Below are 26,712 nucleotides of genomic sequence, written 5' to 3'. Positions count from 1 at the left end.
CACATTTCCTGTTGAAAATGAGGGCCCTGTTGGTTCTTGGAGCTTTTCTAGTGGCTGTTTACAGCCAGGAGACGTTTGTTGGGTGAGTAAATGTCATTTTCCCTGACATGTGCGCTGTGAAAATTGAATCAAATTGCAGTCAGCCTCCAAAATGGCAACAAGGAGTTGTGTCACCACTGGGCCATTTGGAAGCTTGTCATTATGCCCTCTGTGAAGTTATACTCATTGAAATGAAGGCTGGAATGTTTTGGGAAATGTAAATAATCCCAGTGTCAAGGCCAACAGAACCTGACCCATGTGGAGGGCAGCAGAATCCAGAATGGCATATTACTGGTGGCTACTAAGTAAGAGGCCACCCCAGGATCTCTGTCTAATTGAGGTTGATAACCATCCCTAAAGTGTTTCCCAATCAAAGGGCCAGTCGCTCAGCAGCATCACCATTACAAATGACCATGGCTGAGGCTGTGGGAAGAGGAAAAGGATACTTTCATGCTAAGGGGAGTCAGGAAGTGGCCAAATTAATTGACCATCCGCTTCTGACTGATAGGCAACTGTGCTCCTGAGTTTTCTGCCACTGGTAACATAGGCACAAAGACGTCGAGTTCCTGGATATCTAGCCTTTCTTAAAAGGCCTGATAAAATCCAACCCTCGAGATTCTCAATTAGTGGCACATGTGGTCCCTCACCTTTGCAGATTGGCAGAAGAATCTTGTTTGACCCAAATAGGCATCCTAGGCATATGGGATCAGAGGGAAATGATGTCCTGTTTTAGCCCTGTAATTTTTTTTTCCAGAGAGGGAGTTGGGTAAAACAGGCTGACAATTCACTACGAGCTCCTTATACATTAGTGGAGTTGCTCCATGTGTAAGTCTGGAACCATAGCCTGACGGAGAGCTGTGTGCAGTGATGAGCAGCAATAGTTAGGGTGAGGGTCGGCCCTCCAACATCATCTGGTTTGTTGACTATGGCTATAGCTTTAAGGCAAAGTTACACCAGGAAAAAGAGAGTCCTGAGGCCAATTTACAAACTTAAGCTTATTGTTTCTATACGCTATTTGCAATTGTGAGTGATCCTGTTTATAGTTTAGAATCTGGGGCTGATGCCTTGTGTATATACATCAGCACATCGAAACTGAGCTTGCTGGTGAGCTTGATTTGGAGTGAGGCTCTGGAATCTATCTTGTACCCTTTGGTATAGACCGAGGGGCTTTTTATGTAGCCACGTCAATGACAGATTGTGAATCTTAATTATCTGATCTTATTAAAGTGTCTCAGTCACTTTCTGCAGTCCCCAAATGGTTTAATGCTGAGGCTCATGTCAAGGGGTGACATTAAATGGAGAGTAATCAGAGAGTAATAGTGGCCTACAGCACAGAAAAAGGCCTTTTGCCCCAGTGAGTCTGCACTGGTCAAAAACAACCACCTAACTATTCTAAACTAATTTTCCAGCATTTGGCCCATTTCTTTGTATGCCTTGGCATTGTAAGTGTACATCTGAATAATTCTTATATATATGACAGTTTCTGCTTCTAACGCCCTTAGAAGGAAGTGAGTTCCAGATTCTCTTGAGTGAACTTTTTTTTTCCTTATATTCCCTCTAAACCTCCTGCCCCTCCTTACCTTAAGATTATGTCCCCAGTCAATCATCCCTCCACCAAGGGGAAAAGTTCATCCCTGTTTACACTGTCTATGCCCCTCATAATTTGATACATCCCAATCATGTTTCCCCCCCACCCATTTCTCCCAATGCACATCCAACGGTTGCCAATTTTGTTTGCACATATTCCTGAAGATTTCACGACATGATTACTGGCTTCCAAATGCCGCTACCCCACAAATCTGCCATTGGCTACCTGACATGTCCATTTGTGTAGAATACCACCTTCCTAAAAACATTCAGGAAACTAACTCACTCTTCATTAACCAATTAGATGATTCTATCGGTCAAGCAGCCTTTTATCCTTACCTCCAATACTTTTCTCACTGGTAAACAACTGTTTGCAGAAGTTATTTTTGAAAAACACAATTTGTTTTCTTGCTCACATAATTTTTTTCCTCCTGGGTTTGACTTGCAGCAGGGTTTGAGAGATTAATTTGGGAAACTCCAAGGCTCAATTCTGGAGGGTTGTCAAATCCCTTTCTCTCTACAACTTCAGAGTTGGACTGCTGAACTTGATCATTGACTCTCTGTTAAATAGGGTTTGAGCACATGTGGGTTGGGTGAGTATGGGTTAAAGTGACCAGGGCAAGAAGAACAAAATAGAGAAATGAAAGAAGGAAAATAGAGATTAAAGCAGACTAAAAGATCTACTAACTAATGACCAGTTTTGCCTCATATCCCAATACTGATAGAATTCTTCAAGGTTTGTTTCTCTAACATATTTGAATGGCCTAGGAGAGCAGAGAGGATGAATTGAAAAGCATAAGGACTTCACAAGTTCAAAACCAAAAATGGGAGGGTGGGGGCAAAGGGTGCAGTCTCCATATGATATCATGTGCCCCCTGCTGGTTGATTGCATGTGTGGTGGTGATAGCTTTTTTTATTCATTCACGGGATGAGGACGTCACTGGCGAGACAGCATTTATTGCCCATTCCTAATTGCCCAGAGGGCAGTTGAGAGTCAACCACATTTCTGTGGGTCTTGAGTCACATGTAGACCAGACCAGGTAAGGACGGCAGTTTCCTTCCCTAAAGGACATTAGTGAACCAGATGGGTTTTTCCAACAATTGACAATGGATTCATGGTCATCATTAGACTCTTAATTACAGATATTTTTTATTGAATTCAAATTCCACCATCTGCCGTGGCAGGATTCAAACCTGGGTCGCCAGAACATTATCTGGTTTAACAGTCCAGCGATAACCACTAGGCCATTGCCTCTCCTCCCCTTTTTACATGAGAACTCACTGTTCTGCAAGAAAGGGGGCAATCCCAACTGGGTTTAAAGGGCATTAAGTCAGCTCAGGTGACCAGACCCGAAACGTTAACTCTGATTTCTCCTCACAGATGCTGCCGGACCTGCTGAGCTTTTCCAGCGACTTTCGTTTTTGTTTCTGATTTATAGCATTCACAGTTCTTTTGGTTTTTACTTTAAAGAAAGTCACTGGGTTGCAGAACCATGGGTCCTATGATCTTCACAAATACGCTGCCTGACCACCCAGGAAGCCTACTCACAGAGTGTTTAGACAAATAAACTGTTTAATTAAAATAAACTATCTGATTAACAGAAACTATTACATCAATGCAATATTTTTCTTGAAAATTCTATTGTGCAATTTCTTCAGTAACTGAGTTTAATTTTTGCAATGAATAACACTTGTTTTCTGCTACAGCTCATAACAAAGTTCTGTGAATTCTGAAAGTGCCATTAAATGTGGGTTGATAAAATCTTTTCAATTCAGATAAACGGAATTAAGGTCTCAGCTTTCTCTGATCTGTAGAGAACCTGGATGAAATGGCTTTGGGTTCCTTCACACAGTCCTTCATCAACAAAACAACCTCTAAGATCATAAGACTAAATAACCATTTAGCTCACCAAGCCTGCTCTGCCATATGATGAGATCATGGTTGATCTGATAATTCTCAACTCCACTTCTCTGCCTTATTTCTGTAACTCTTGATTCCATTCTCATTAAAAACCTGCTTATCTCAGCCTTGAATATACTTAATAACTCAGTTTCAACAGCCCCCTGCAATAAACAATTCCATAGAATGATTACCATCTGAGAGAATAAATTCCACCTCAGCTCTGTCTTAAACGTGCCAACCCTTATTCTGAGTTTATGCTTTCTGGTCCTAGACAAGGAGAAATAAGCCTTCAGCACCTGCAATGTCAAGCACCCTAAGAGTCTTATATGTTTCAATAAGGTCACTCTCATTCTTCTATATTCCAATGAGTAAAGACCAACTTACTCAACCTCTCCTCATAAGAAAATCTTCCACACCAGGATCAAGTCAACGAACTTTCTCTGGATTGTCTCCAATGCCAATGTATCTTTCTTTAGATAAGGGCATTAAAACTGTTCACTGTATTCTAGATGTTGTCCGCCTAGTGCCTTGTATATTTTTAGCAAGATTTCCCTACTTTTAGATTTCATTGCCTTTGTAATAAAGGCCAATAATTCATTTGCCCTCTTTATTACATACTGAACTTGAATGCTAGCTTTTTTGTACTTAATTCATGAGGACCCTCAAATCCTTGTGTGCTACGCTCTTTACAGTCTCTCCCCACTTAAATAATATTCAGCTCCTCTATTCTTCCTGCCATAATGCATAAACTCATATTTTCACACATTGTATTTCATCTTTTACCCATTCACTTAACCTGTCTTCGTCCCTCTGTAGACACTTTGTGACATCTACACTATTTGCATTCTCACCTATTTTTGTGTCACCTGCAAACTTGGTGGCAGTATTTCACTTCTGTTATCCAAGACCTTAATATATATGTAGAAAACAATTGTAATCCCAGCACTGATTCCTGTGACTTTTCACTTGTTTCAGGTTACCATCCTGAAAATGCCCCCTTATCCCAAATGTCTATCTTCTGTTAGCTAGCCAATCCTCTATCCATGCTAATATACCACCCAACATCATGGGATCTTGTCTTATTAAGAGATAGTAAGAATAAGGCACCAAACAAGCCTTCCACATTAGATAGAGGTTCACCTGCACATCTGTCAATGTGGTCTATTGCATCCACTGCTCCCAATGTGGCCTTCTCTACATCGGTGAGACCAAGCGGAGGCTCAAAGACTGCTTTGTAGAGTGCCCGTGCTCTGTTTGCAACAAACAACAGCACCTTCCACTCGTGAACCACTTCAACTGCCCCTCCAACTCCCTGGTGACATGTCCATCCTGGGCCTCCTCCAGTGTCACAATGACACCACCCGCAAAGTGGAGGAGCAGCACCTCATATTCCGCCTCGGGAGCCTACAGCCCAATGGCCTAAATGTGGATTTTACCAGTTTCAAAATCTCCCTGCCCCCGGCCTCAACCAACCCTCCCTCTCATCCCCGCTTCTTGACCTGACACAACCCGTCCATCTTCTCTCCCACCTATCCACTCCTCCCATCTCACTGACCAATCCCTACCACTTCCTACCTGCACTCACCTATTACCATCCCACCTACCTTCCACAACTCCACCCCTCCTCTGTCTATTTATTTCTGAGTTCACTCCCCAGCACCCCCCAACCCCCCGCCACCATTTCTGAAGAAGGGTCCCAAACCAAAAAGTCAAGTTTCCTGCTCCTCTGATGCTGCCTGACCTGTTGTGTTCCTGCAGCTCCACATTGTGTTATCTTGTCTTATTAAGTTGTTTCTTGTGTGTTGCCTTAACAAATGTCTCTTGGAAATCCAAATATATAACAGCTGCTGGTTTCCATTTATCTATCCCTTTTTGTTACTTCCTCAAGAGATTCTAATAATTTTATCAGGCATGATTTCCCCTTCATGAAGCCATGCTGACTCTGCTTGATTATGTTATGTATTTCTAAATACTCTGCTTTTATATTGTTTATAACAGACTCAAACATTTTCCCAATGACAGATATTTAGCTAAAATAGAATCTCTACAGTGCAGAAAGAGGCCATTCGGCCTACTGAGTCTGCACCAACCCTCTGAAGGTCATCCCAGCCAGACCCAGACACCTAGCCTGTCCCCATAAGCCCGTATTTCCCATGGCTAATCCACTTAGCCTACACATCCTTGGACAATGCAGGGCAATTTCCCATGGCCAATCCACCTAACCAGCACATCTTTGGATTTTGGGAGAAATCAGAGCACTTGGCAGAAGCCCACACAGAAACAGGAAGAGTGTGCAACCTCCACACAGATAGTCACCCAAGGCTGGAATTGAACTCAGGTCCCTGGTGCAGCGAGGCAACAATGTTAACTACTGAACCACTGTACCCAACATCTCGTGTTTTTTTTGTCTACTTCCATTCTTGAATAAGGGTGTTACATTGATTGTTTTCCAATCCTTTGGAACATTTCCAAAACTCAAGGATTTTTGGAGGATTGTTACCAGTGCATCCACCATCTCTGTATCTACTTCCTTTAAAATTCTAGGATGCAACCCTTCAGATCCAGGTTACTTACCAGCCTTTAGGATCATTAGTTTAGCCAAGTACTTTTCTCTTGAGGTAGTATCATATTTATTTCCACCCCTTCCTTTAGCTCCTTATTTAGTATTTTCAGAATGCTATTAGCGTCCTCTACCATGAAGACTGATTCAATGTATTTATTCAACTCCTCTGCCATTTCCTGGGTCCACATCATTCCATAACCTATTGTAACTTTTGGTACAAAGCTTAAAGTAACACCCAACAATCTGCCATTTGAGAAAACGTGTGACGAATTCCTTTCTCAAGGGCTGAGCTGAAAAGACTGTCCCATGGCTTTCAACTCTCACATGGAGAATTTCAATTTCATTTCTTTCATTTTGACTTCTTACAGTGACCAGGTTTTATGAATCACTGCCAGCAATGAGGCACAGCTTGATCTGGTGCGGTCCCTCCAAGAACTGCAGCATCTAAATGTAAGTTAATATACATTAATGTAAGTGTAATATTTAATTAATATAAATCAATGTAATTCATGGGCATCTCTTTATGCCATGTCCCCCATTCCTGTTTGATCAGTGGTCACATACTATCTTTACCTTACACTTTTCAATCTTAGTTGTGGCTGGAACTGTGGCGTTTGGTGCTACGTTGTAGATTTCTCACTAAATTAAAATGCTTTACCTATCAGGCGATTGCAGTTAAAAACAGACAAATAATTACTGAACTGAAATCATTGCTAATGTGTCATCGTGAATCCCTTAAACTCATATAATACGGAAATCAAGGCAGATAATCAGTCTCTGATTTCCAAAAGGCATATAATAATTTGCCACATCAAAGGTTATTAGGTAAAATAAGAGCACATGGCATAGGATAACACATCAGCATGAATAGGGGATTGGTTAGTGAACAGGAAATTGAATGTACTGATAAATGGGTTTTTCTCAGGTTGAAAAAGTGAAGTGTAGCAAGGATCAGCACTAGAGCCTCAATTAATTACAGTCTATATCAAAGATGAAGGGACCAAATCTATGGCTTCTAAGTTTGATGATACACAAAGACATGTAGGAAATTAAGTTGTGAAGAGGACATAAGCAGTTTGCAAAGGGATATAGATACGTTAAGTGAGTGAGCAAAAATACTCCTGATGGAGTATGTGGAAAATGTGAAATTGTTTACTTTGGCAGGAAGAATAGAAAAGCAGCATTTTATTTAAATGGAGAGAAATTGCAGAACTCAGCCATATGGAGGGATCAGAGGGTTGTTATTGATTCCAGCTAATGGTAAAACTGATAGACTCATACCTGAGTTGATAGGTTTTAGTTTTGCAATTTGGTTCCTGTGGTGGTCAATCACTGAACATATTCACAAAAGGGTGCTAAAGTGCTTTTAACTTTATAACACACAAGGAAAAAATACAAAATCAAATGCAATTTGGAAAGTTTTTTTTAAACCACAAAAAGAAAGATACAATTCTCTTTTCCTAGATTATACTTTGCAGAATCTCAGACCCAGTGAAGCATCACTCCTTTCTTCCCTTTAAAATTTCTCCTCAATTGACAAGGTTACAAGCATTTCCTCTTGTCAAATTTCTGAATGTTCAACAGAATTTTAAGATGGATGCAATACAATAAAAAGTTAACAGGAGTGGATAGGAATGTGCAATTCGAAACGCAAACAGATTGGCCATGAACATATTGATGGCAGAACAGGCTTGAGTCTAATGACCTACTTCTGTTGCTAATCTGTGTTTTTGAATCTATGAATATACATTATTCTCTCCATTACTGCCATTCCTGATATACACAGCTATAGGTTAACCCATTGATTTTTCTCACTGAACTCAGAAAAGTCATGCAAGATGCTTTCCAGCCACTTTGACTACTACTTGACTGCTAGGTAATGCATGTTTCATGGATCTTCTGAACTGATCCTTCTTCAAGCCTCTTTCTCTGGGTCATAAAAACTCAATTTAGTAACTATTTCAGCGATTATCTCACCAGGTAGCTTCCCTCGTCATTGAGCTTAAGTCACATGATACCTTGGAACGGCTGTTTTGATCCACTGCTTATAAAGAAGCTTCTGACCCTTAAGAAACAGAAACCAAAAATCTAGTTTAGAACCAAAGTTCCCAAATAATAATGATATGTTACAGACCTTCATCAGTGATATGGTACATTTGTTCCAAAATGTACAGGTATGGCAAGTGATTGCAGAGGCAAATGGATTTTATTGTCATTTATTGCAAGGGAGATGAAATATATTGAAGCATACTGTCATACAGGCCACCTATGTGAGACCACCTATGTACAGTTTTGGTCCCTGAATTTAAGAATGGCTTTATTTGCATTAGAAGCAGTGCAGACAATGTTCTGTCAACTGATACCTGGGATGAGGTGGTTATGAGGAAAGATTGTACAGATTGGGCCTGTATCTGTAAGAGTTTAGAAGATAGAGAGGTGACATTATTAAAACTAGTATGATCCTGAAGGGACTTGATAAGGTGACTGCTGAGAGCCTGTTTCCCCTTATGGGAGAGACTAAAACTAGGGGATACAGTTTAAAAATAAGACATGTTGCATGTAAGATAGAGGTGCGGAGAAACATTTTGTCCCAGAGCATGATTAGTCTGGGGAACTCTGTTCCCCAGAAGGCAGAGGCTAGGTCATTGAATGCTTTTAAGGCTCATTTACTGACGAGGTAACCAAAGGACATAGCAACTAGAGAGGAATGTAGAGGGCACAATCAGATTGGCCATAATCTTATCAAATAACAGAGCAGGCTTGAGGGGCTGAATGTTTCACTCCTACTCCTAATTTGAAACAAAATCAGAAATTGCTGGAGAAAAGCTCAGCAGGTCTAGCAGCATCTGTGGAGAGAAAGCAGAGTTAATGTTTCGGGTTGAGTGACTCTTCTACAGAACTGAGTGTAGCTAGGAAAAGGTCAGTATATATGTTAGAAAAGGGCGGGGGGAGAGGCAAGGAGTAAATGATAGGTGGAGATAGAGCACAGAGAGACAGAGAAAAACAGTTGGGCAGACAAAGGAGTGGGTAAAGGTCAGACTGGGAGAATCAATAGCTAGTAATGGGGATCATTAGTGCCTGACAATGTGTTGTTTGTGGTATCGGCCTATGTGATAACAAGGCCTGGACTGTGGGGGTTGGGGTAAGGGCATGGAAGAAGGTGCTCAGGCCCTAAAATTATTGAAACCATAGGAAGTGGGGATGCTGTAAATCAGAAACAAAATCAGAAATTGCTGGAAAAGCTCAGCAGGTCTGGCAGCATCTGTGAAGAGAAATCAGATTTAATGTTTTGGGTCCGGTGACCCTTCCTCAGAACTGATGGTGGCTAGAAAAATGTTGGTTTTTATGCAGACAATTAGGTGGGGGGAGGGGGTAAGGATTAAACAAAAGGGACTGGGGATAGAGTCCAAAGAGAGAGAAGAACAGTTGAATAGACAAAGGAGTGGATAACAATCTGGCTAGGAAGGTGAACAGCTATTGATGGAGACTATTAGTGGCTAACAATGGGGTGTGTGTGATAGCAGACTATGTGATCACAAGGCCTGGTGTATGGGGATGGACACAGGAGAGTTCAATCCCTAAAGTTATTGAACTCAATATTGAGTCCAGAAGGCTGCAGGGTCCCCAATCGGAGAAAGAGGTGTTGTTCTTCCAGCTTATGCTGAGCTTCGCTGGAGCACTGCAGCAAGCCTATGACAGACATATTGGTCAGGAAGCAGAGTGGTGTGTTGAAGTGGCAGGCAACTGGAAGCTCAGGGTCATTTTTGCAGACAGAACATAGGTGTTCTGCAAAGCGGTCACCCAGTCTACGCTTCGTTTCCCCAATGTAGAGGAGACCACATTGTCAGCAGCAAATGCAGCAGACTAGATTGTGTGAACTGCAGGTAAAGCGCTGCTTCACCTGGAAGATATGTTTGGGCCTTTGGGAGGAGGTAAGTGGGCAAGTGTTACACCTTCACCAATTGCAGGGGAAGGTGCTGTGGGGCTGTCAGGGAGTGTTGGGAATGAGGGAAGAGTGGACCAGGGTGTCCCAGAGGAAACGGTACCTGTGGAACGCAGACAAAGGAGGGGAGGTGAATATGTGTCTGGTGGTGGCATCTCACTCGAGGTGTCGGATGTGGTGGCTAAAACTATTGAATTCAATATTGAGTCCAGAAGACTGCAGGGTTCCTAAGGAAATTGCGGCATTGTTCTTCCAGCTTGCGCTGAGCATAGCTGGAGCAGTATAGCAAACCCAAGACAGAGATGTTTGCTGGGGAATATGGTGGAGTGTTGAAAGGGCAGGCAACTGGAGGCTCAGGGTCATTTTTGTGGACAGAATGTAGGTGTTCAGTGCAGTGGTCACCCAGTCTGTACTTTTGTAGAAGAGACCACATTGTTAGCTACTCCTAATTTGTTTGTACATATCAGCTCTTTCCTTCTCCAGAACACATAACTTCTCCACTGGAAAGTGCCTCATTTTCTGCCCTGTCAAATTTGTTGGTGGCCCTGTACTGTTTGAACTGCTCCTGTAGCATAAAACAGAGATTCAAGTTAACAAAGCACTGCATCTAGTGTAGCTATGAGATACTTCAGTGGAACCTTGGAACTCTTTCCAAAAAGCTGTTGAGACTATGGCCCAATTAGAATATTCAAAGCTGAACTTGATATATTTTTGTCAGGCAAGAGTGTTAAAGATGATGGAACCACAAGTGAAGTTAAGATATTAATCTGCAATGATTTAATTGAATGATGGAATTGGCTGAATTTGTCAACTTCTGTTCCAGGTAAGTGGCACACTTACAACCCTCCTATTCCATAGGGTACTTGATCCACACATCATTATGACACATCTCTAGCCTGTCTGTCCATGGGCGGATGGGGAGATGGAGGGGGAGGGTGAAATGACCCTTGATTTAGTAAAGTTTGAAAAGTCCCAGGAATAGTGGTGAGTCTGTGTGACTGGAAAGATAATAATCAGATTGATGAATCCTGCAGATCTTTGAGAACTTTTAAGCTTGCAGCAAATTATATCAAAATGCTAGAAGTATAGAACGTTACAGGATATTTCATCCACCAAGTTCACGACAGCAATTCTCTACTTGAGTCAACTCATATAGTCTCACTTTACTATTTGCACTCTCATATCTAATAGCATAGTATTTTTTGTGATTATCTTAAATTTGTTCCTTTTGTTTACTGTCCTTCCAACCAATTCATCCCTATTTATAATATTATAATTCCCAATAATTTTGGAGATCACTTTCTGTTCACCCTGCCACCTTCTTGGCTCAAATGAAAAAATGGCTCAACCTCTCAAGTTTCTCTTCGAAGCATTAATCCTTCAGTCCTGGAAATATCCTAGTGAGTTTATATATCATTATTCCTGTTGCCTTTTATGCTGTTACTATAATACTCAAACCAACACAATATTGAACTGTTAACCAAAGATAAAAAAAAGCGGTTTATATATCACCTTTCACAACCTAAGGATGTTGTAAAGCACTTTACAACTAGTGAAGGACTATTTAACGTACAATTGTAGCAGGTAATTTGAACACAGCAAGCTCCAGTGAAAGGCAGAGCAATAAAGTAATATTTTAAAAGTGTTGAACAAATGATGAACAATCTTTAGCATTTACCAGAAAGTGCAAATGGACCACTGGTTTAATATCTCACCTGAAAGTGACAGCTCTGACAGTGGAGCACTCCCACAGTTATGTATGGAACATGTCAGCCCAGATTGTGTAATGGCTTGTACAAATTCAAAACCACAGAAACATTTCACTTTTTTTTAGATTGTGTTTTTCTATTTATGGCAATCCATACACTAACAGTTAATTGTATAATTCTTTTCCTTAGATTGATTTCTGGTTAGAACCAAGCAGGCCCTTGATGCCCATTGACATCCAAGTCCCAAGAGAGCATGCACAATCTGTGAAAGCCTTCTTTGAGTTCAACGGTATTGGTTACTCAATCTTGATTGAAGATCTACAGGTATTCTCCTTCAACTGACCCTTAGTGATTTATAATTTGGTAACACTGCACAAAGTATACACTGGCTCTGGAGTTACCACTACAGTCAGTTGATATTAGAGACAGCTCACCATTGACTGTACTGTAATCTTTCAGCTTCTATTGGATGAAGAGAAGAAGGAAATGATACTTTCTCGACATAAGGAACGTAACAGCCAAACATTCAACTATGCTTCTTACCACACATTGGAGGAGGTAAAGTCAAGCAATTATTAAATATTGAAAGCAAACTTTAACAGTCATAGGTAAAAATGGAAAATTTTATGTTTAAGGAAGTGATTATTCTTAATGTTTCACTTCTTAAACTTGAAAAGGATACAAAAATAAAGTTTGGAAGTGGTAGTTAATCCTTTACTTTGCCCCATGCTCCCAACTTTCCTTATCTTTTTCTTCCCTGTTTTACTGTTATAATTATCAGTGCTGCTTTGATTTATTCTATCATTCTTCCAAAGCTCCAAATACATTTACTATACTTAAGTTGTACAGAGTCTTGATTGGACATTGCCTGTAGTTTGGAACTCTACACTTCAGGAAGGATATATTAGACGTGGACAAGGGGCAGCACAGATTCATCAGAATATAGAAGACAGAAGGGTGGCCTGATCGTGACACTTAGAATGTTGTTGTATTGATAAAAGAAATTTCCACTAGAGGGGAAGTCAAGAATGAGTGGATCTAATCTTCCAGTTGGAACTTACTGAGGAAGGTGAAAATCCTGTGTTCTCAAAGTCCAGGTTTGAATGTCATTTGGGGTGAAATTGTAATCTGAAATTGACACGTAGTTAATCAGCTACTTTTTTAGATTGAGCCCTGAGTTATTTTCCATTCCAGTTAATGTTGCATAATTTCGTCGTCCCTCCACCTTCCAGGAGACAACACGAGGGAATCTCATTGTCTAAACACAAATCAAACTGACTGTTAATTTCCACTCTCTTCCCCAGATTTACACGTGGATGGATATGTTTGTAGCTTCTAACTCAGGCCTGGTCAGCAAACTGCAGATTGGTACCACTTTTGAGAACCGCCCAATCTATGTGCTAAGGGTGGGTATAAACAGGGAGCTGACGTATCTCTGTGCTTATTATTTTTCAATTAAGCAACTCCCAAACTTCAAGGCACTGCTTAAAGGAATAACCCTATCTAATAAATATAAAGATGATTAGCTTTGGTAAGAACTGTCTGTAGTGATGTAAATATTGTTCTGATAGTAAGGCTGTCTGAACAACATTATCCTGGATTCAAGGATGAACTGAGGGTTGGAAATTGGATCTAGATGTGCCTGTTTAGCAGACTAAAATAAGTGAACAAAAACTAAGTTTGGAGACCAACACCAGGGCCCCCAATTACACTTCTGAAACAACAAACCTGATGTTGGGATTTTAGTTGAGGAACCTATTGCGTGATTTCAGTCCCCTTGCCAAAACTGGAAAACAGTGAATGGAACAGGAGCTGGGACTATTCCATTCAGGATCCTCCAACAGGTATGGTAGCTGTCAACAAAATGTAAGTATTCACAAAGCATTCCAAACATCATTCCTGTGGAACGAGGAGGAAGAGCAGTGCTCACACAACACCACTGCATTCCCGTTCACCAACCTTGCATTTCTGTAGCTCTGCCCCATGACTAATTCATGAGTTATGTCGACAAGGTAGAGACATGTTGCCCTACTACAGGCAGTTCATGTAAAATAAGAGCAATGAAGCCCTAGCCCCAACTTAAGTCTCTCCTTGAATTCCATATACATGGAGAACATTTTAGGACAAAGGTGGAACACAAAAAATGTGATGATGTTAGTGGTAATAAAGGAAGTATTACTGTTCAATAATATTTGGGATGTCAATGACATTTTCACCTTAAAATGGAAAAGTATGAGAATAAATTATCATATACTTCTAAATAAAATGAAGGGAGATATCTACACAATTATCATTGCAGGCAACCTATGTTTGAAAAGACTGAAATTTCAGGAAAAACCCAGTTGTCCATTATGTTGGTTATAAATTATGTGAATTAGTCAGTTCGATTTAAGCCTACAAGGCACTGTTGAGTATTATTTGCTCTTAAACTATAACCTAGCTGCACACCCTAAGTAGTATCGAGGTCCTACATTGCTAATTTTCTATAAATCACCTCACCATCAGTTACATTCCAGCATAAAAATTATTCCCTTGTATGTATTATGAATCATTAAACAAAGAATGAGGTCATTTGATTTACTGTGCTTGCCTGATGATAGAATACCCAATTAGGCCTACGATATTTTTCCTTTTCAAATAGTTATCTCATTGTCTTCTGAAACTTACCTTTCAATCTGCTTCCACTACACTTTCAGGCCCTGCATTCCAGATTACAATAACTTGATTTGTAAAAAAGAATTTTAGTGAAAAGAAAGACATGTTGTTGTCAGGAGAAATGCAAGAATGCCAAATTTCAAATGATCACAACAATTGATATTAGAGGAGAAAAGAGGTGTTATAACTGGTTATCAAGATGACTGTGCGTTCCCAAGGCATTGCCATGGACAAAGCAATACGGAACTATGGACTCTCCATATTTCCAGGAATTAAAAATATGCAAGGCTTGAACAAATTCCTTTTGGTTAAAGAGAAGGGCACCTGAGTACATTTCTAGCAAGTGTACATGAAACATACCGTAACCTGAATTTATTATCTTAAGTTAGTTGTTAGTGTAGCTATTAGCACGCAGGACTTTTCAGTAAGTGCCTACCCAATTGTGTAATCACATATAACAGCAAAGGAAAAGAAAACTTCTTTTCGCTTTTTGATTATCAGAAATTATTTTTGTTTTTATAAATTAATGCTATTTCATGGTGATCAGACGATGTATTAGAATTTAATAATGCTGCTTATTTTATAGTAGTACAGTTTACCCACAATCAATTGTTTGTGAACTGATCTTCCTACAGTTTAGCACTGGTGGGATTAACCGACCTGCTATTTGGATTAATTTTGGTATCCATGCCCGTGAATGGATTAGTCCTGCTACATCCCTCTGGCTTGCAAATAAGGTAACGTTTAGAAGATTCCATTTGCAGGAATAATGGAAAGGGCTTGGGTTTTACATATCTGATTGTGGCATTGACTAGCAGTTGACTGTAAAATCCAGTTCATAACTTGGATTCTGAGCTCACCTGTGTTTCCATTTCTGATGTGACTCTAACAGTATCCCACTACTCCAAAGATAGAAGCACTATATGTTTGTACCTCTTTGAAGGCTCACCATGGGTAGGATGACCATCCTATTACCTCCAGTACATCAGCATACCTTAAACTGACTTGCAACCAACTGCTGAGCCCCTATTGAATACTGTACCACCTCATGTCAGAACAGCCACGCAGGCAACATTTAAACCCTTTCAAGTTCCCTTTTCTTGATCACCTAATTAAGGTGGCCAACTCGTTTTGCCCGTAGAATTGAAGGTTAATCTCCTGGGCACTGATGACAGCAAGCTCATAAACATTGTAAGTAATTGTGCCTGCATTTTGTTTGAATACTTTTGTGAATCAGTCATTAAAAAAAATTGGATATTTGAACATTTGGAAATTTGATTGCTTGGGGCAGTTGCAAGCAGAAAGTCGTGCCATGAAATCACCAGGAATTCAGAGTTGGTAACCCAGTGCCACTAACCTAACCTCAGAAAAATATTCTGGTTGCTCAAGTGTGAGTACTTACCCTGTGAGCTTTGCATTTCTGATTAAGATTACAACGTTGGGGTAAGATTATTGAGTTAAAAAGTTTTGAGGATGGGCACTGTGAGGAGAAAATCAGTCATAGTTCCTGCTCTAGATTACCGATCAATCTGCAGGGAAAGGCCGCTGTGCTTTTCCAGTTGGGGACAGGTTCAGACTTGAGTTTGATGCTTTCATAACTGGATTACTTGCTGATACTCCCAGTCTGAGCTCACATGAAGAATGGCAATTTGGGAAAGGTACAAAAAGAATGGTAGGGAGAGAAGGTAGGAAAGGAAGGGTGAGTTGAGTGAGGAAGGAATAGTGCATGTGGAAACGTCCCAACACAATAATTCCTTTTGTCTCTTTTCCAGCTTGCCAGTGAATTTGGCAAAGATACCTCTGTGACTTCATTGCTGAACACAATGGACCGCTACCTAGAGCTCGTAACAAATCCTGATGGATTCAAATTTACCCACACAAACGTAAGTGCAAAAATACGATAGCAAAATACTAAAAATGCTAGCAACCTGAAATATAGACAGAAAGTGCTGGAAATACTCATCAAGACAGGCAACACCTGTGGACAGGAAAAACACAGTTAATATTTCAGTTATAGATTCATAGAGTCATGCAGCACGGAAACACACCCTTCGGTCCAACTTGTCCATGCCAACCAGGTTTCCAAAACTAAACTAATTTGACCCATATCTCTCTAAACCTTTCCAATTCATGTACCTGTCCAAACGTTTTTTAAATGTTGCAACTGTACTTTTATCTATCACTTCCTCTGGCAGCTCATTCCATATATGTACCACCGTCTGTGTGAAAAAGTTGCCCCCGAGGTCCATTTTAAAACTTTCTCCTCGCACCTTAAAATTATGCCCTGTAGTTTTGAATATGCCTACCTGTGGAAAAGACCTGTGCTATTCACCTTATCTGTGCCCTTCATGATTTATAAGCCTCTATAAGGTCACCCTTCAACTCCTATGTTCCAGTGAAGAAAAGTTCCAGCCTATCCATCCTCTCCTTATAAATCAAACCCTCCTGTCCTGATAACATCCTTGTAAATCTTTTCTGCACCCTCTCCAATTTAATAATATCCTTCCTATAGGAGAGCAACCGGAACTGTACACAGGCTTAACCAATGTCCTGCACAACAACAACATGACGTCCCAACTCCTATGCTCAAAGGTCTGAACCATGAAGGCAAGCACATCAATTGCCTTCTTTACCACGCTATCCAGCTGTGACACAACTTTCAAGGGACTATTCTAAGCCCCTAAGTCTCTCTGCTCAACAACATTCTCCAGGGCACTATCATTGTGTAAAGGTAATTGCCATTAACTGTCTGTATTCATCTTACCAAAATGCAACAGCTTAAATTTATCTAAACTAAATTTCATCTGCCACTCCTTGGCCTGTTGGCCCAATTGATTAAGATCCCTTTGTACTCAAGTAACCCTCTTCACTGTCTACTATACCACTGATTTAGGTGTCATCTGCTAACTTACTAACCATGCTTCCTATAATATTATCCAAATCATTTATATAAATGAACCTAGCACCGATCCCTGCGGAATACCACTGGTCACAGGCCTCCAGTCTGAAAAACAACCCTCCAGCACAACCCTCTGTCTGCTATCATCAAGCAAATTTTGTATCTAATTGGCAAGCTTTCCCTGAATCCCATGTGATCTGACTTTACTAACTAGTCTACTATGCAGAACTTTGTCAAAGACCTTGCTAAAGTCCATACAGATAACATCTACCACTCTTCCCTTATCTATCTTCTTGGTCACATCCTCAAAAACATGATCCAGTTTGTGAGACACCATTTCCCACACAGAAAGCCATGTTGACTATCCCTAATCAGTCTTTGCCTCTCTAAAAATGATGTGGGATTGATATTCCAGTGTATCAAAAGGCAATGCATCAACATTCAGGTGTTTGAACATTTTTCAACTCTTGTTGCCCTCTGTTTCCCTTCCTCACCACTGTTTTAAGTCGACCATGAGAATTTGCAATCTAGATGTTTGAGTGACATGTACCTGAATTTCCAATTCCATATTCTCTCCATCACCAAGACCATCTACAATCATCTCTGTAACATCATCTGTCTCTGACTCTCCCTTAGTCACAGAAGCCATTCTCCATGACTTTGGCCCCTCTAGAACTGACTGCACCAAACAATCTCCTCACCAGCCTCCCATTCCTCATTTTACATAAGCCACTGCTCATTGAAAACTCTGTAGGAATGAACCATCTTGCCCCAAATTCAGCTCACCTATTACAGCTATCTTCACTGACTTACACTCACTTCCAGTGACCTAATACTTCAAGTTTCAAATTCTCATCCTCAGGAAATTCTCATACATGCTTTTCCCTTCCTTTCTCTGCAACCTGTCAATCACCTCAAAACATTTTTCTACATGAAAGGCTTTAAATAAATATAAGTTCTTGTTGCGTCTATACAAGGATTCCTAAGTTGGGTATAGCCTGGCCAACTGCAGAGCAAGGTGTCCTTTACTCTGGCTCAGTAGCAGAATGGCACCAACAGGTGTGAGGTTTCACTGCCAAGGACTCTGTTAAATGGAAATGCTGGTTTGGCAATACCTAAACCAGATTAGGGCAGTTTTAGGCTTTGCATTCCATCATCATTATGAACTACACTGAAGCTGTCCCATAATCCTCTTATGGACGATCCTTACAGGCAGAACTCATTTCTTGCATTCTTGCAAAGATTTGGGTGGGTCATCAACTTGTTCATAACTTTCTGATCTTACCTCTTTGGCCCCAGTTGCTAACCAATAGATGCTTGGAGAAGAACTCTCCACCAGATTCCTGTGGTGGTGTGGATTTGTCTCCATCTACATCCAACTCACGCTACATAATCAGAAAATCAAACTTGGTTCAAATCAATTTGAAGTGTCCTAAGATGGCATTCAAATAATGCTGATCTTGCTAACGTTGATTTCGCCTAGCGCATGCCCTGTGCAGTGTAACCTGTATACCTCTGTCTGAGTCTTTTTGATCTGTACTTCCTTGCTTACTATGATCTGCCTGTACTGCTCGTAAACAAAACTTTTCACTGTACTTTGGCACACATGACAATAAATCAATCAATCAAGTAAAAAGCATGTTCAGCTGAAATAGCAGCTGGGTCCTCGGTTTAATATCTTATCCAAAATACAGCACTTTTCCTCAGCTTTGTGCAACACTATCAGCTAATAGATTGGCGGATAATGTCCAAATATAATGCACAGCAATGAAGTTCCTGATTGCATTAGGCGAAAATGTGTGTTAACCATAAGAGTTTCCTTTGTTGTGAAATAAACTTTTGGTCATTCATTAATTGGAACTCTTTATGCAGCTCCTACTACCTAATCATGTAAAAGTTGTTATTTCTGAAGAATGCAGAAAGAGTGTTCACAAAACTGAGAAATATGAGTTACAACAGGGATGATTCTAATAAAAACTTTAGTTATACTGAAGATTGAAAAAGATGAGCTTATTTTGATCTTGGAGTAGGATAATAGGTCAGCACAACATAGGTAACATCTACCACGCCTCCCTTATCTATCTTCTTGGTCACATCCTCAAAAACATGACCAAGTTTGTGAGACACCATTTCCCACACACAAAGCCATGTTGACTATTCCTAATCAGCCTTTGCTTCTCTAAAAATGATGTGGGATTGATATTCCAGTGTATTAAAAGGCAATGCATCAACGTTCAGGTATTTGAACATTTTTCAACTGTTGTTGCCATCTGTTTCCCTTCCTCACCACTGTTTTAAGTCGAACATGAGAACTTGCAAACTAGATTTTTGAGTGACAGGTACCTGAATTTACAATTCCTTCATGGGCCGAAGGGCCTGTAATGTGCTGTACTGTTCTATGTTCTATGTTGCTTGAAAGTTGGGAGGGTTTGCAATGATCTAAACAACATTTTAAAGACTATAAAAATAACTAAAAGGCCATAAGATATAGGAAAGGAAATAGGCCATTTGGCCCATCAAAGCAACTCCACCAAATAAAGAGATCATGGCTGAACTGATAATGCTCAATTCCACTTTCCTGCCTTATCCTCGTAACTCTTGATCCACTGAATGATTAAAAATGACTATCTCAGCCTTTAATACAACCCAATCTCAACAGTGCTCTGCAGTAAAGAATTCCACAGATTGACCACACTTTGAGAGGAGAAATTCCTCCTCATTTCAGTCTTAAATGTGCGACACCTCATTCTGAGATTATGTCCACTGTTTCTAGACTTGCTCACAAGGTGAAATAACCTCTCTACATCTACCTTGTCAAGACCACTAAGAATCTGATATGTTTCGACAAGGTCACCTCTCATTCTTCTAAACTCTGATGAATACAAGTCTTACCGACTTAACCTCTTTTCAGAAGAAAATCCCTTGGTATCCAGGATCAACTAATGAACCTTCTCTGAACTGCCTCCAACATCAGAATGTCTTTCTTAGATGAGGGATCAAAACTATACACAGTTTTCCAGATGTACTTTACCTCATGCCTTGTATAGTTTTAGTAAGACCTCCCTATTATGATACTCTGTTCCCTTTGAAATGAAGGAAATATGGATAAAGGGAATAAATTAGCAGGTAAAGTTACTAAAGCAAATAGTATTTTGTTGTGTTAATCGATTGACAAACGTGAAGTTCTATAGCCTATGTTGAAGGAAATGAATGACACTGAATGGAATAGGAAGAAGTAATTCAATGTAGCTGTCCATTTTGGCCATTAGGAACCTGGAGAATAGAGATAAAGACTGAAAGTGGCAAATAGCTTCTAAAGTTCATTAACTATTTTCAGACAATAAAGAGATTAACGGGCACAGTGAGAGTAGGGGATAGGTTATTGTAACTGGGGTAGGACTGATGGAGTTAATGTCTTTTCCCCATCCTCGAATATTATCATAGTTTTTCTTTTTAGAACCGCATGTGGCGGAAGACCAGGTCTAAACATGCTGGCATGTTATGTACAGGAGTTGACCCAAACAGGAACTTTGAAGCTAATTTTGGAGGTAGGATTACACTGCGTGCTGAGATAGCATTATCAAACTCCAAGTCCAGTTAAACCCAAACAAAATGTCTGATGCTTCATCACACCCTTATTACTTTTGCAGGTGTTTAGTATGTTTCAGTATTACAGAGTTAGTTAGAAGAGTAATTCTTAAAGAATGAACGGTGAATGAGAATGAATTGAATGTAGAGTTGGAGCTTATTATTGATACATGAATCCAGTGTTAATACTGAACAAAACATCATTTGCAGAAGGTGGGCAAGGGTTCACTGCAGTCTCTCAAACCAAAATCAGTGACAGTCAGGGAAATGGGAGAAAAATCTGTGTCAGGAAACTATTTGTCATTGATCCAACAAAACAGTCCCAGACATAAAGATAGGGCTGAGCAGGTGCTTTGGCAGCTTGGCAGACAAGGCCAGTTCTGGGGACCCTGACAGATTCCTTACAAATCCTGCCTGTATGGATTTCACAGAAAAGTAATTTACACTACCCTTGGTGTGAAAATGTGTTTACTGATTTCACCCCTGAAAAGTTAAACTGTAATATTAAGTTGATGCTTTTTGTTCTGGACTCACCCACCATGGGGAATAGTATGTTTTAAATTTATGCTTTCATGGGATGTGGACATCACTGGTAAGGCCAGCACTTGTTGTCTTACAACTGAATGACCTACTAGGGGGCAGCCAAGAATCATGGGAGTCATAAGTAGGCTAGACTGGATAAGGACTACAAATTTCCTTCCCTGGAGGACATTGGTAAACCAAATACATTTGTACAAAAAAATCAATAATATTTTCATGGAGCTGAATTTTACCAAAAATCAATGAAGTATCAATGTTAGGGAGTTTCATAGATGTTTCCCTTTGAGTGCATTAACAAATTAACTCAGGCAGTAGGACACTGTTCACCTCATCTCTATAGTGCTATGCTTGTGCCATCTTGCTCGAGCCAGCAGTTGACTTACTCAGCAACGTTCAGTCTATGCGTTGCAGTTGCACATGCACGGGTGGTTGCTGTCTGGAGCTGTTGGGGATTGTTCGCCAACATCGAGGCCTGTATGGCGAGCTGAAACAACTGGTACACACTCTGACTTTCATGACACTGTCTATGTTCTCTTTGCTACATGGGAGAATAGTAAACTCCATAGAAAAGACGTGAGAATAGGTAATGATAAGATTAAAAGATAAAGTCACCACAGACTGAACAGATCATAGATCATTAGAGGGAGATGACTGGTGATGATTTAACCAGAGGGCCACCATGCCTCAGGTGAGGGGAGAGGTTGAGAAGGTGAATCCTTCATGGCAACCTCAGCTAATGCGGGATTTGAACCCACAATGTTAGTGTCACTCTGCAATGCAAACTAGCCATCTAGCCAACAACTGAGGTTGGTAATGAGATGTAAAAAGATGCAAGTAAGCCACTTGTCATTTACTAGCAAAATCTTCATCTCGCCATTCAAACCTTTGGCAGAGGATCAGTCTTTGTATTTCTTAACATCAAGAATCTCATTTTTCTGATCTTGCTTTATTTTGCCAACTTGCTCACCATTGCCCCCATCATTCAGGAGCTGAGATAATTCAGCTCATAGTCACCATTACTGAAATAGGCTTTCAATTCTAGATGTCATTCATTGAGTTTCAGTTCCACCATTTGTCATGATGCATTTTGAGCAAGGATATTAACCTGAGCCTCTGGATTTCTAAGCCAGTGACAGCATCACTGCACCAATTTCTATCAACTTTATCAAATTCCTTTATTACATTAAAGACTAGGGAATACATGCCAGGTCTACCTACATTCTACATCATAATTTAACGCCTTAAGCCATTGCACCTTTCTAGAAAATCTGCACTGCACCTTCTCCAAGGCCGATATATACTTTCAGAGGGTCAGTGTCCAAAACTGAACACAATATTTCAGAGGAAAGATTTTCTGGATCCAACTCTAGTTATACAATACTACCTGAGGGCAGGTCAGAACACATATTTCTGTTGAGAAAGCTGCATGTGTTTCTTCCATTTAAATGAATAAATGAAATTCAGGTGAGTTAATTTTCAGATGTGTTTCCACCTGCCTGATTTCCCAATTTCACTGCACCATGCAATCCAACATATGTTTGCACAGAATAGGAACATTTTATTAATCATGTCTGCTGCATGGTTATTGCCCTTTGCCTTTGCAATTTCATTTTTCTTTCAAAAAAATTGAAATTGTAGAATTGTCTGAAAAGTTACGAGGGCAATCTTGAGTTTCACACTCATTTCTTTCAAATAAGAGGACATTAAATGGTTAGCTATCAAGTCTTATTTGCTGCTTTTATTTCACAGGACCTGGTGCCAGTGACTATTCTTGTTCATCAACATACTATGGACCTTATGCCAATTCTGAGAAGGAAGTCAAAGCCATAGTTGACTTCATCAAAAGTCATGGAAATTTCAAAGTCTCCATTGATGTTCACAGCTATTCTCAGCTCTTAATGTTTCCTTATGGTTACACTGCAACTAAGCCAAAAGACTATGGAGAACTGGTAATTTTTTTCTAAACAACATCAATTGTAACAGGGTTCAGGAGACATTTGTGGCCAACAATCCACTGAATTGTGGTCCTCCAAAGGCCTCTTGGCCTAGCTATAGGATGTTTACATTTGGTTCCTGATGGATGGCAGACTCATTCCAGTTCTCATACAGCAAGTGAGAGGGTTCCATTGGAATAAGTCATAGACCTTCTGAGCTACTAATGTAATTTCACACACCATTTGAATGGGCAACTTACTTGTTAAAGGGAAATAATGAGTTCAAAGTAGAAAGGGTATTGTTTAAGAAAACAAATGTTTCTTTTCAGCATTATTAATAATGGACAGAAGCAAAGAGATCATATTCCATCTGAATATTCAAAGCATTTGTCATAGCTGCTTGTTACAATTTAATGGTGACTGAACAGAAGCAGAAATTAGGAAGTAACTAAAGAGCTGGATTAAAAAAAATTACACTTTGGAAGCATGGGCAATCATCTTCTGTTTCTTATACTGATAATTTGGTAAAGAATTGTTACTAAATTCTCCAAGTTTGCAGATGCTTACAAAATAAGAAGGACCAAAGTAATCTGACTTAAAAAACACTTAGGCATTTACAGTATGGGGTCAAGAAGTGGCAGACAGTTCAATGTGGATAAGTGAGAGAAAATAAACAAGAAGGAATATTTAATTATGTGCTGGTCAGGAAAGAGATTTGTTACTAAATTTATAATGACAATTTTGATAAAAACAGTTGTAAAAGGATAGCCTTTATAAAAAGCTTGCAATGTAACTAATGCACAGAAATGCAGAATCACCGACCTACAGGATTATTATTTCCACCGAAACGACTTGGAAGCAATTAACAAAGTTTCACATGTTAGGATTTAAGATTGAAAAAGTTTGGTTTATTTGCTTTGCAAAAGATATTTCAAAATAATATCATGAAGTTTCATGCATATGAACATCAAACAGCAGAGGGCGCAAATCACTAGTTAGGCAGATGAGGTCTTTCAATTCACATACAGAATCTAGTTTATTTAGATAGTGAACATATGGTAGAGACTGGGATAGAAATCTAAATATGAACATGCTGTTGGCTTTTCTTAAAAAAGTTATCTGTCTCATGTCCTTATCTGTTTCAAATTTTAAATATGCCCTTTTTCATGCAGCTTGATCTCAGCAAGATATCTGTCACTTCTTTAGCATCACTGTATGGAACCAGCTACAAATATGGACCCATCTTCACCACAATCTGTAAGTATTACTCACAGTGAAGAGTAATGTAATTACCTCACAAAATCACAGAGTTGTTACGGTGCAGAAGTAGGCCATTCAGCCCACTGTGCCTGCACCAGCTCTTCAAACAAGCATTATTACCTCCTGCTTTTACCCCATTACTCTTGCACAATCTTCCTAGCCAAATAATCATCCAATTCCTCAACTGAACTTGCCTCCACCATATTTCAGGGCAGCACATTCCATACCCTCACTACTTTGATTTCTTTAAATTTCAACGTCACTTTGTTTGCTCATGACTTTAAAATTTATGTCCTCTCATTTTTGTTCCTTTAGCCAAGTAATATAAGAATAGATAGTAAGAGCATTTTTAATTATATATAAAGGAAAAATAGGACCCAACATAGGTCCCTTAGAGAAAAAGGCTGGGGAAATACTTGGCATCAGTCTTCACGGTAGAGGACACTAAAAACTGAAATATTTAATCATCAAAGAGCAATGGGGAAAGGGAAAGAAAAAAAGCCAATAGCTTTAATGAGAGAAAAGGTACTTGAGAGACGAATGGGGCTAAACACAAATAAGAACTTTGGACCTGAATAGTTATATCCAAGGATTTTAAAGGAAGTAGATACAGAGATGGTGCATGTTGTGATCATAACAGGGTCAGCCAGGTGGACTTAATAGGACCAGAGGTCATAATCTCAGTGTAAGGCATTGCTCATTTAGATGAGGAGGATCCTTTTTCCTCTCAGGTGATAGTTAATCTTTGGAATTATTTACCGCAGAGAGATGTAGAGGTTACGTCATTAAGTCCATTCAAGCCTGAAATAGGCAGTTTTAATCAGTAAGGGAACCAAGTGTAATGGGCAACAGGCAGGAAAATGAAATTGATGATTGAATGTTGAAACAGTGTTGATGAGCTTCTGCTTTCATACCGTTTGATTATTTTGTTGTCACATTTTAAATGGACGCTGATGAAAAGAAAGGATGCAGGGAGAGGCAGCAAGAATGAACACCGAAGATGGTCAGGGTCTTTAATTTTCAGATAAAGGGTGAAGTCAAGGTTAAATAAATGACAGATGAAATGGGCTCAAAATGCCTCATAGGACAAGTCAGGCCATAGATCAATAGTAAAGTCTTTATTCTTTAACAAGGTGATAAAATGTTTGGATTGATTAGCTAAGAATAAGAGAGATGTTAAATAAAAATTAAAGGAATTAAAAGAAAACTTTGCTTATCCATCCCTATACGCATCAAGGCTCTGACACATCTCACTTATGCTTTGCAATGCTTACCCAAGCACCAAAATGTTAACCTGGTCAAAAAAAGACAACAGTGTCATGTTAATCTTTAGGCTTCCAAATGGCAGTTAATTGGAAATACCAACCTCTCCCAAAATATCAAGCGTTACTAAATAGTAAAATCCTCTACAACTATATGTATGCCTCTTCTTTGCATACAACCAGCTCTACAGAAATATACATCATCCTTCATTGCAGTTTGTTGTGTGAATAAACTTTTAATAATTATCTCCATAATCTTAAAATTTCCTATGACTGCCAGAAATGTTTTGACAGTCTGTTTTTCATACATCTTTCTTAAAGTGTAAAAATAAGCAGCAGACTCAAGCAGTGATGCAATATTAGCACTGTTGTCAGCTATCAAATTATTAGCCTTATTCTTTTAGTTTAAAACTGTTAAAATATAACAATCCATTTTACCATTTTTTTCTTTGTATACTTAAAATCCCTGTTCAAATTTTAGAATAAACACTTTTCTTAATGACACATATTTTGTGATTTTTGTTATAATTCCAGGCAGATTAAAGTGTGAAACTTGAATGAAAGCAATCATCAAGTGATAGTTGTGTGTGGTGTTTCTTTGAAGCCATCATAATTTTTATCGTTTCCCTCAATTTAAGTGTAAACATAAAGTAGCTTTTTATTGATGTAGACTTGGTGGGCCAAACGTCCTCTTCTTCACTCCATGATTTTATAATTCACCTAATGCAGGTTCTGCAGGACCATAAGTCTTATAAAATCCAAAGGGCAGTTGAACAGCCTTCCCTCACCTATGCTTGTGTTATAACTGAAATGGGCTATCATCTGGGTAA

The 26,712-nt window shown here is 39.6% G+C and overlaps 1 protein-coding gene across 8 annotated transcripts in view; it reads left to right on the top strand.

The window, feature by feature from the left end:
• Positions 1-26,712, top strand: part of LOC109915918 (carboxypeptidase A1-like) — a 51,765-nt gene continuing 25,053 nt past the window's right edge. For all 8 annotated transcript variants that reach the window (XM_048610331.1, XM_020515595.2, XM_048610334.1 and 5 more), the window contains exons 1-10: positions 1-82; positions 6,461-6,542; positions 11,934-12,068; positions 12,204-12,302; positions 13,049-13,150; positions 15,035-15,136; positions 16,172-16,282; positions 20,756-20,846; positions 23,176-23,375; positions 24,533-24,617. In XM_048610331.1, the coding sequence (XP_048466288.1) occupies positions 11,967-12,068; positions 12,204-12,302; positions 13,049-13,150; positions 15,035-15,136; positions 16,172-16,282; positions 20,756-20,846; positions 23,176-23,375; positions 24,533-24,617 (892 nt within the window). In that variant the 5' untranslated portion in view covers positions 1-82; positions 6,461-6,542; positions 11,934-11,966. The remainder of the gene's footprint in view (positions 83-6,460; positions 6,543-11,933; positions 12,069-12,203; positions 12,303-13,048; positions 13,151-15,034; positions 15,137-16,171; positions 16,283-20,755; positions 20,847-23,175; positions 23,376-24,532; positions 24,618-26,712) is intronic.

This window comes from Rhincodon typus, chromosome 22, assembly GCF_021869965.1.
Source record: "Rhincodon typus isolate 14 chromosome 22, sRhiTyp1.1, whole genome shotgun sequence".
NCBI classification, from domain to species: domain Eukaryota; kingdom Metazoa; phylum Chordata; class Chondrichthyes; order Orectolobiformes; family Rhincodontidae; genus Rhincodon; species Rhincodon typus.
This window is presented reverse-complemented; position numbering and strand designations above follow the sequence as displayed.